At 50.7% G+C, this 11,297-nt stretch overlaps 1 protein-coding gene across 1 annotated transcript in view; it reads left to right on the top strand.

The window, feature by feature from the left end:
• LOC123180878 (translation initiation factor eIF-2B subunit beta) overlaps positions 1-7,889 on the top strand; it is a 12,849-nt gene extending 4,960 nt beyond the window's left edge. The window contains exons 8-9 of the mRNA XM_044593050.1: positions 1,281-1,474; positions 7,318-7,889. Of these exons, the coding sequence (XP_044448985.1) occupies positions 1,281-1,474; positions 7,318-7,408 (285 nt within the window). The 3' untranslated portion in view covers positions 7,409-7,889. The remainder of the gene's footprint in view (positions 1-1,280; positions 1,475-7,317) is intronic.
• Positions 7,890-11,297: the final 3,408 nt, after the last annotated feature.

Here is an 11,297-nt window from a genome sequence, read left to right as displayed (position 1 = left end):
TGGCATGGTGGCACTCTGGCGGCTTTCCGACGGTGGTCCGGCGGCGGTGACGTGCGGGCGGCAGCGCGTTGGTCTTGCGGTGGCGGCGCATTGACGTCGCATGTGTTGGGAGATAGCCAACTCCCCCTCCATATAGGGGGAGTTGGACTGTTTTTTTGGTGATCACCAAAGTTTTTTGGGGAAAGGGCAGCTATTGGAGCTGTTTTCTTTTGCCCAATTCCCCCAATACCAGAAAATTATTGAGGAAAGGGAAGTGTTGGCGATATAAGCTTTCATGTTATTCCGAAGGGATAGTGTTTGGTCAACGTATGCATGTGGTTGTTTGGGTTCTGATAAGAATTATGTGTTCATATACCATAGTAAATAAAAGGCAAAAGTAGGCACAAATAAGTTACGATGTGATACTATGTTTGCCATGCCACAGAAATATCATTATAATTGTGCCTCAACCAAATATTTTCACTGCCTCAAATATTTCCTACTTCTAAACATCTGATTTGGTGGTTGTCCGTTCACTCCTTTTCCATCCTTGTTTAAAATTCACATTTGTCAACCTTTTCGTGCCAAAGCTTATCACATCTTGAGAGCGAAGTTTACCAAGGTTCGTCCGGTCTATGGACCTTGTCCTAATTTGCCTCACATGTAACAGTAGTTCCTTTATCCGTTGTCTATAATTTGTAAATGAACGCACCAGAGTGAATATAACCTGAGTAAACTATGTTCTATATTGTTTTTTGGTTCTGTAGCGTAGCATGGGCATCTTACTAGCTCCAATACAAAAATGTGTTGTGAACTTGGTCATTTACTCTTCCCTGCAAATATTCTGGTCATCTCAATTGTCACGATGCGACTTTGATACTGGCAGGTTCTATTGTCTTGAGTTGTGCTTATATCTCAAAATGTATGGTGCATTTCATTATGTTTGCTCTTCTTTTTTCTAGTTTAATGTATTGAGGATGATTTTCTTAGCAGTCAACTAGACTAGACCACTGGATTTTGTGTTCTCCTGTTAACTAAGGCTTGATCTGGTGAGTAATACCTCTGTGGCTTCTGGCAGATGACAATAACTAGTACTCCTTACGTCCGAAAAAGCTTGTCCCTCAAATGGCTTTTTTGGACGGAGGGAGTATATGACTGCAAAGCTATCAGTTGAATCATTGGTAGAAGGCTTTATGCCTTACAAGCTATGAGTATTCCTTTTGTTCATAGTTTAGATGCTTAAAAGAGAAGTAGTTGTTTGCTGTTATAATGTTCATACACTAATATTCTTTACTTTACAGTTGTGTCCTTTGTATCCGCACAACCCGGAGGTTTTACTAAACGAGCTTAAATCACCATCTGATTTGCTTGACTTTGGCGAGTTCTCAAATTGCATGAACTTCAGTACTCAGGATGGTACTCCTCTTCTAAACGTTGCCAATCCAACGTTTGACTATGTGCCACCGAAGCTTGTCAGCCTTTTCATCACTGATACGTAAGTACTTTCTGCACCTATATTTGGGATCATGTAAACAACAAAGCGTGTGTCTGGTGCAGCTTTGGCCTGAGAGTTAAGTTTGGAAACATGCACACTTCGAATAGTTTGTGCCTTGTGTTGTAGTTCCATGAGTTGGGGTCACGGCTGAAATTTAAGGGGATAAGTATTCCTGGTTATCCTTAGCAGTTAATTCTCTTGGAGGTATTTCTTGGTTCTCAAGTTATTTATTTACTAAATGAAGTTTGTTAGTTCGTCTTAGCCTCCAAACTTGTAAGCTGGCTATATAATGTGTATCAATATCAATCAATAGACAAGCAGAAAAATAGTCCCACTTATCCTCCCCAAGTTTCTCCCCTTCTCGTGTTGTGTGGCAGCCTCCTCTTGGCTGGGCGTCACGCCTCATCTGTACAGGGCCATCTACCTATCATCTACCATGTTCATAACATCTTGGTACCAGATCGGTTCGGTCATGGCCGTCGCTACTGCTGCAGATATCGATAAGATTAACGCTGCCCTTATCTCCCTATGAAGCTTCTGGATGGCATGGACAAACAGATGGTGACCAGGGCAAGAAGTTGGACTCCTTGTCCGGTGATCCGCAGGACACCATCCAGTAGGTCCATGCCCACAATCTGGCTGCCAGCAAGCTAGAGAATGGCATGACACAAGGATCTGGCTCCACCAGCGACAAGAAGGGAGTCAATGGAGTGCTGTCCCTCTCTGAAACCAATCTCAAGGCGGCCAACAACTCCCCCCCGCTTCTTCAAGGTCGAGTTTCCCATCAATGACGGGGAAGTTGACCTGCTAGTTTGGTTGAACCGCAGCGACACGCAGCGTACGGACTCCACGACAATGTGGGCATTGCCTCCTTCCACCTGACAGGCGACAAACACTTGTAGTACCACCAGTATAAGGGTGCCCATGGATTTCAACCTGGCATCGCATCGCTGAATTGATAAATATTCAGTTTGGACCGCCGGCTTGCAGCAGCGCCCTATGAGAAGTCATCTTCAAGCACACAGGCACGGTGGCAGAGTACAACAAGAAGCTCAATGCCCTCTTGTGCTGAGCGCCAGAATACCCGGAGGATCAGGTGGTTTCCGTCTACGCCACTAACCTGCAGGAATCTTTACAGCTTGACGTGTAGATGTGGAGACCGGATAGCCTGCTGGACGCCATGAGTTTGGCTCGCTTGCAAGCGACGTGCAGTGGGCGCCCCCAACAGCCCAGCAAGTAGCACTAGGTGTTCACCAGCCATTCCCAGACCTTGGAGCTCCATCTGCACCTGCAATTCCAGTAGTACCACCTCCAGGACCGGCAATAGTAGCAGCTCCAGCAGCCCACCCACAAGAAACTCTCCGTCTTATTGATCCAGATTCAGACGGTGGCAAAGTAGACAATTCTATGGAGGCTGCAAGGGGCTAGCAGCAGTCCTTGGTCCAGCTCGAGGATGAGCTGTTCAAAAAGGGAGGGAGCGATATTATGTGGGGTTAGATTGCACAATAAGGCCACCAAGGAGAGGGTCACAGCTGAAGTTGAAGGGGATAAGTATCCCTAGTTATCCTTAGGGCATCTCCAGCCGTTCGGCCCCCCAAGGCCCTGAAATAGCGCCTCCTGGGGGTTAACCGGCGATATTTTCACAATGGGGGCGATCGGGTTCCCAACCGTCGCCCCAAGTTGGCACCCAGACGCTGTTTTTCAAATGCAAAATTGGCTCAAATTTGACGAAAACGACTCGGTTTTGGACGAAATTTAGGCGGTTTTTCATTCATATTTGTACAAATTTGAAAACATACATAAAAGCCTAAAAAAAACCATGCCGTCGCCGCCCCGAGCCTAGTTCATGCCGGGGAGCTTGTAGAAGGCGGTGTAGTCGCCGCCGTCGTCGTCGTTGTCGCCATCACCGTCGTCCTACACGCCGCCGTCCTTGCTGCAGCCCTGCCCTGGGTCGCCGCTGCAGACGGGGTTGGTCGGAGCCGGCGACTCTTGTCGCTGTCGAGGACGATGACGCCGCCCTCCTCGCGGCCGTGGCGTCGCTCGGCGATCTCCTCCAGAGCGCGTTGCTGGCGCTCCATCTCCTCTTGCACGTAGTCGTCGCGCGCCCACTTTAGGCCGGTTTCGAGGTCAGCGGCCATCTCAACGTGCTCCTGCTTGACGACCACGGGCGTCGCCGGCTCCTTTGGCCTGACCAGGTGAAGATGACCACGGGGCGAAGGTTGGCGGTGGCCCTCGCTGGCGCTTCGGCGTTTCCGGGGCTGGGGCTTGACGGGGCCGAGCGGCGTCGGCGTGTCGGAGGAGCGGGAGCCGGAGGACGAGGAGCTCGTGGCCGCCATGCGCCTCGGCAGCCACAAGCTCCCGCTCCGGCGCGAGAACGTCGACGCCGGGTGCTCCAACGGCGTCTCGTTGCCGCCCTCGATGTGCCTGAGGACGGTGTGGAGCGTGCGCCCGGGGACGCCCCACCACCGACGGCGGCCGTCGGAGTTGTGGTGCCCCCTTTGCGTTGGAGCGCCGTTGGTGGAGGCGAGCTGGTCGGCGTGGTGGCGTTGGAAGTATGCCGTCCACAGAGGTGCGTTGTCGGGGGAGTACCTCGGCTGCTGCTGCAACAATGACGCACGGATCCGCGTGATCTCGCCGCGGCGTTCCGCGTCGGAGGGTGGCGGGGCCACGGGGACGCCTCCGGCGCCAAGCCTCCACGAGTCTGGCACGCGCATGTCGGGCGGCACCGGGTAGTTGGCCTTGTGGAGAAGACGAGCTTCCCACTCGTGCAGATGGCGGCGGCCGAAGCCGTTGTCCGCCGCTCCGTCGCCGGGCAACCTCTCCGCCATCGGTTGGGCTTGACGGGGAAAGGAGAGAGAGGGAGAGAGGGCGAGAACAAGACCGGCGAAGGAGAGAAGGTGGTCGGCGGTGAGAGAGAGATGACTGAGATGGCTGTGGCGAGGCGAGTGTGTGGCGAGCGGCGACGAAGGCGGCTTTTATAGCGGTGAGGGGGCGGCAGCAGTGCGGACGCGTGGCGGGAAGGGACGGGACGCGCGGCGGCTCGCCTTCACTGCGCCGCCCGTGATCAATGGAAGGCTGACTGGCGGCAGCCTTGGCATTGATTCACGCGGGAGCCGAGGTGATGAGATGAGGACGACGATGCAGTCGCTGACTCGGCGGGTCCACGGGGTGGGAATCTGGCACGGGAAGTTTTGGCGCATTTTTTCTTCTGCCCGGCGCCCCTGGTCGGCCCGAAGCGCGCTGGGTTCGGCCTGGGTCCACCGACGCCGATTTTGGCCCTAACCGGCGAAATTTGGGCTCCTGGGGGCGCGATTGGGCCGTTTTTTCGAGCCAGCGATAAAAAAGGGGCTTGGGGGGGCTGTTGGGGGGGTGGGGGGCGAGTGGAGATGCTCTTAGCAGTTTAGTTCTCTTACAGATTCACTGAAGTTTGTTAGTTTGTCTTAGCCTCCAAGTTTGTAAGAGCATGTACCATGGAGGTAGCAGCAAGGTGCTGCCCCCGTACATCCACGTAGGCTTGCAGAGCCAGGGCCATTGCCCATAAGGATTACCGTCCAACCCATCATGCTCCCTGACAGGTCCCTGCATGCGCCTTTGCTTCCCCAGTTTGCCACACCCTTTTTGTCCTTCCCTTCTCCCTCTTTCCTTTCTTTACCGAAGCAGCGGCCTCCTCTTTAGGCTAGCAGTTAGTTGCCACCTTGAGGCTAGCAGTTTGCCACCATGGATTGACCTGCGGGCAGTAGGTTGGGCCTACCTATTGGCCATGCCCTAAGCTTGGCTACACAATGCCTAGCATATCCTCCCCAAGTTTCTCCCCTGCTCTTTTCGTGCTAGGCTGGCGTAGCACCTCATCTTTTTTTTCTCTCGAGAAAACGCAATAGACTTTTGCGTTTCATTGCATTGAAAAGAAGAAGTTTGGTACAATCCTCCTAGGAGGCGAGTTTACAAGATGAGTACAGGCACACTAGTGGACATCCCAAGTCTGTGGCAGGATGACGCGGAGTCCTAAAGCTCCTGCTCTGGCCCAGAGGGCAGCCTCCTCCTTAATCCTAGCGATCAGGGAGGTAACCGACAGGGAGGCGCCCTAAAAAACGCACCCATTGTGATGCTTCCAAATCATCCAAGGGACAAGCAAGGCAGTGGAAGCCAATCCCTTGTGCATGGGTTTAGGGGTGTCTTGTCTTGCTGAGCGCCACCAGTCGTGGAGAGTGGCATCATCATTGGGCAGCGGGCAGGAGAGGCGCAACCATGAGAGGATCTCGTGCCACACCTGTCGGCTGAAAGGGCATCCCAGGAGAAGATTATGAATCGTCTCCGGAGCCTGATCTCATAGCGGGTAGCGCTGTGGGTGCGGCAGGTTGCGTCGTGCTAGGCGGTCTGCCGTCCAGCAACGGTCAAGGTTGGCAAGCCAATGGAAGAAGCGCACACGCGGCGGTGCCCAGCACTTCCAGGTGAGTCTCCAAGCCTAGCAGCGGGTGGAGCCGTGGAAGGTGGCAAGGTATGCGGACTTGGCGGAGTACTCGCCATTCGCGGTCCACTTCCAGCGAATGCAGTCCGGCGCGTCGCTGAGGGTAGTTTCGGCGATCATGTGCCAAAGGCGTAGGTATTCACCAATCTCCGGGATGCCAATCATGCCGTGGATGTCGGTGGCCCATTGGTTCGCATGGAGGCCATCAGCAACAGTTCTGGACTTGCGACGTCGCTTGGGGATGCGAGCGTAAAGGAGAGGCGCAACCTCATAGACCGCTCACCTGTTGATCCATCTGTCCTCCCAGAACAGGGCGTGCCGGCCATTGCCGATTGTCATGGTAGTGGAGGCGAAGAAGAACGCGCGCTCCTCGGGCGAGAATTGCAAGTCAAGGCCGTTCCAGGCCCTGCTATCATCGACACGGCTGAGCCATTGCCACCGCGTGCGCAAGACGAGGCCGGTGCGCTCGAGGTCATGGACGCCGAGGCCGCCGAACGAGACTGGCCGACAGACGCGCCGCTAGTTGACGTGGCAATTGCCACCATTGGCCTCGGCACGGCCAGCCCAAAGGAATCCTCTTTCGATCATCTCCAAGAGTTTGATGGTCTTCCTTGGCGGCGCGAGCACAAGGAGCTGATGGATGGGGATCGCGCTCAGGACAGCCTTGACGAAGGCAAGGCGGCCGTCTTTGTTCATGAGCCACGCCTTCCAGAAGGGTAACTTCCCAGCGACTTTGTTGACGACAGGTTGAAGCTGGGCAGCGGTGGGGCGACGCAGCATGAGCGGGATGCCCAGGTAGGTTAGCGGGAATTCGACGATGGGGCATCCCAGGTGCGCGACGACATGGGCGGCATCCTCGGTGTCACATCGGATGAGGGCCGCGGCGCTCTTCTGGAAGTTCACGTGCAGGCTGGAGGCGCGCCCAAAGAGATGCAAGATCTCCTTCACCGCCGTGATATCACCCGGCGAGGGGTGGCATAGGAGAATTACGTCGTCGGCGTAGAGAGATATGGTAGGTATGGTGCGGCGTGGATGGAGCTGCTGCATAACCCGGAGCTCGACCGCACGTCATCTGTCCAGGGCCATCTACATATCATCTACCATGTTAAAACATCCAGTGTGATGAAACCATTACTATATCTTGATATCCATTGGTATAGAGCTTATGCATGAAATCACATTCTATCAAGTGAAACTTTATGGGTAAAAACTACAAACTACGATTTATAATTGATAAGTAGCAGTGAAGCCTAGCACAGTTGGGAACTAAATAAGATACATTGTTTTAAAACAAAAACCTGGACTGATTTATACATGTCATATATTTTTTTCCTTTTTACTATGCCCTTTGTAACACTTACCAATCATTACCAAACAGTGGCGGGCACAGTCCATCATATATGTACCGGCTTATTTCGGAGTACTACTCAGCTGATGATTTGGTCGTACGGCGGAAGTCAACATCTTAAAAGAACACCAGGCACGGTTGACTACTCGTGTGTTACCATTATTTATATGAATATAATGTGGGGTCTTGTTGAAGCCCAAATGATGTTGCCACAACCATTGCAGTTCTTCCTTTTGCCTATATGTAGGGTTGGACGGGGCTGCTCTCTTCAGTGTAATAGGCTGTTTCCCCATCGAAGTTCAGTTGTGTAACATCATGCTCCTTGTGATAATTTAATTTTGTGGCTTCTTTTTCTGTGTAAACGGCTGAGGCAATGAGCGCCAAGCGCAACCGTTTAATCTATCTGAATTGGATTAACTGTAGAAGCTAGATACAGTATGTGCCGCAGAATGCAGTGTTACAGTTTGAAGGAAAGAGTAGAGGGCTGGTTTAGCACAGATTTTGTCTGCTCTGAATCCAAAATATTAGACTTTGGCCAAGTGTCTGTCGTTGTTAGAAATTCAAACTGTTAATGAAATTACATTACAAAACTCAATTGTCAAGTCTGCAATGTGTGTTACTTGTATATAAGCTGGCACCGGTAAGTGGCCATCGAAACATTTATAAAACTTTGTATGAAATGGATAAAATGTTTAGAATGGTTGTAGGATTTAGGGGAAGCCATTCCTCACATTGTGCATCTTGTTTTACGTCAAGATCATTTATGCACGTGTGCAGGGGGTGATTTCCTTTATCCCACAACAAAATTGCTGTCCTAACATGTCACATATTCACCTATCGAGAGTTATGTGCTTTGTCAACTACCAAAGGAGATTGAACATCATATCATTAATCCTATTTTGATGTTGATGACATATATGGACTAATTATGTTTGTAAGTATATCACAGGGTTTAGTCCCTGCGGAATCATATGTTTGTGGATCGTGGTCTACACATTTCTATATTGCTTAAGAACGAAGAAACAAAGACAAATAGCTTAGGCTTTTCGGTTTGTTCTTGAGTATAGGGAAGTGTGGATCATTGGGGCTCGTGAAAGAATTGTTAAAAAGAACCCAGTGGTTTCTTTCTATGCTTAGCACTCACATCTTTCAGTTATGTCACACATCATTCACCCACCATATATTTCATATGGTGTTTGTTCACAAAATCCATTCTGTGAGCTATTAGGAAAAGTGCATGTTTCTCACCGTCTCACTGGATGTCCAGTTCCTCAACTGGTACCGGATGACCGGCGCTGTCTGAAAATCTGTTGGCACCTCTACAGAAGGTTTTCAGCAGATTTCTGGGTCCGGTCGCTCCAATGCCACCGGATGTCCGGTCGACGCTATTCGGAAATGCGGTGGCACCCATACAAAAGGATTTCAACGGATGCCTGGTCTTCTCCAGACGTCTGGTCGCTCCAATGCTAGCTAGTGTACGGAATGCACCGGACGTCTGGTAAAATCATCCAGAGCCAAACTCAGCGGATTTCTGGTCCTCATCGGAAATCCGGCTTGATCCATCCAGTACCGTTTTAACGGATTTTCGATCCTCATTGGACGTCCGATGCTCCTTGAAACACCGAATATCCGGCCAGTACCAGACGTCTAGTACTTCGGGCTCTTAGCCAATTCTCGGCTATACACCTGTACACCTGCTCTCTGACCTGCTTCAGCCACCGGATGTTCGATGTCTCAGTTTGCCACCAGACGTCTAGTAACCCACCGGTCGTCCGACACTTAACAACACATCTTTGTCCAACGGCCACATTTGCTCTTGTGCTATATATATATACCCCTTTCCCACCCCGGAGAGGGTTGACCACTCCATTCCAAATATCCCAAGAACCCTAGAAGTGCTCCTTCTCACCCTTCCACACCAAATCCTAGATCGCGGAAGGGTTTGCGCGAGTCCTTGAAAGTTGTTCCAGTCAAGTGATAGATTTACTCCCTCTCCTCGTGACCGAAGCAAATCATGATTTGAGCAAGTCTTGAGCTTTTCCCTTTGATGTTGTTACTCTTGGAGGTTGGAGACTCATGGTAGGAGTTCTTCGGAGAGGAATCGTTCATTCTGATTACCCCCCGAAAGTTTATGAACGTTTGGAGACCACCTCAAGGTCTATCACTAATGGTTGAGAAACGCCTTCGTGGTGTTGTCCCAAAGGAAGAATATGGTGTGCCTTTGTGGTAACATCCGCCCCTCCAACGATGGCTAGCTTTCCTCCAAAGAAGTGAACATCGACATACATCCTTGGCTCCCGAAGTTGTGGTTATTCTTAACTCTAACTATCCACTCCCTCCGTTTCAAATTACTTGACTTTCATTTGTCTAGATATGAATGTATCTATATTTGTTTAGAGTTTAAATACATCCGTGTCTAGACAAATGGAGGTCAATTAATTTGGAACGGAGGGAGTACTTGTGGTTATTTGTCTCTAGTCTTTACTTTACATATTATTGTGCTTCCTTACCTTGCTACTTGGTGTTGTTGAATATATTGCTTAACACTAGATTCACCTTAGCAATTGTTAGGCTCACTTTCATATTCCGCTTTATTTCCTAAATTTGCTAGTAACAATTAAATTTGTAGTTGTACCTATTTATCCCCGTCAAGGTTCATGTTGTTGCACTCGTTGATTGTAAATGCTCCCGAGTTGCGATGTCGGGCTCAGTACCCACGTTAGTGTGGTGCGCTATGTTGCTTGCAAAGTCTGGTGTTGTGATCCCTCAACAACACCCCACATTTACTTGTCTTTCATGGCAATGGTTCTTATGTTCTAAGCGTCCTTTTTACTTTCTCTCATCTTCTTTTACCCTTGCTATGTGTAAGGTTTTCGGTCCAGTTTCCCTCATAAACAAAGTCAACTTGTTCAAGGTTTCGATCCGGTTTTCCTTATAAACTGAATCAACCAAAGCCCTTTTTCTGCGAATACACAAAGCTTGCGTATCATTGCATTGATAGAAGGAAAGCAGAGTGAGTGCATAAGAGGATACAACACATAATATGGATGCATACATAAGAAGACGTGAACATGGGACCCAGAGCAGGGAGACACATGATGCTCAGCCCGGACAAAGGAAAAAAACACAGCTAAACCACCAAGCCAAGCCCAGGTAGAGGGGCAAGCCGAACCGGCAAGGCGTCGATCATCTCTAACTCCAACATTGGGGATGCCGCGAGCAAGCAAGATGTCGCCTTCAAGAAGGGGAGCGACGTTGTGACGTTGCCGCCATCTGATATGAAGAACTGGACCAAGGGTTTCCCCCGGTGCTCGAAGAAGGGCACATATAGAGGCCATGGCACTGCTCCAAGAAGGGAAACGGCACCCGCGGGTGCTACCGCTGCCAGTGTCGACAAGCCAAGCAGGGATTTCGCCATGGCTTCAGTCTGAGCAATCCCATTGCAGCAGATCAAGGTCTGGAGATGGGAAAGTCGCTTCGTTGGTCGAGATCGCCACCTCAGGAGGAGGTGGGTGGGATTGCGCCCGCCATCGATGGGTGGCACCTGGCGACGCCGAAAAACCGCAAGCTTTGGGATGGAAACATTGTGGAGGTGGAAGGGGTCGGAGGACGGCAGGACGGAAAGAGCCAACTAGGGGGAAGGGATGGCAACCGACGCCACAGGCAAGAGCCGGAAAGGAGCGCATATCCAAACTGCCGGGATGGAGCCCCCGAGACGCCGACGAGCCGAAAGCTGGAGAGGAAGATAACTACCATTTTCGGTGGGACTTGACCCTCACGATCTAATGTGAACTGGTGACCCGATCTTTCGATGAGAGAGGATAACTACGATTTTGGACTTGACCCTTACGACCCGGCTATCAACCGTACAGGTAGAACCGTACACGACTGATCCATGGCAATCGCTGAACCAACTCCACCGTACTATCGACCGAGCCAACGTCGACATATACACGCATGCAAACGTCATAAAAACGTTTGCAAATATTACATTGCAAATTAATAACCAG

The sequence above is a fragment of the Triticum aestivum genome, chromosome 1D (assembly GCF_018294505.1).
Source record: "Triticum aestivum cultivar Chinese Spring chromosome 1D, IWGSC CS RefSeq v2.1, whole genome shotgun sequence".
Classification (NCBI taxonomy): Eukaryota; Viridiplantae; Streptophyta; class Magnoliopsida; order Poales; family Poaceae; genus Triticum; species Triticum aestivum.
The sequence above is the reverse complement of the archived record's forward strand: the minus strand, read 5'-3'. Positions and strand labels throughout refer to the sequence as shown.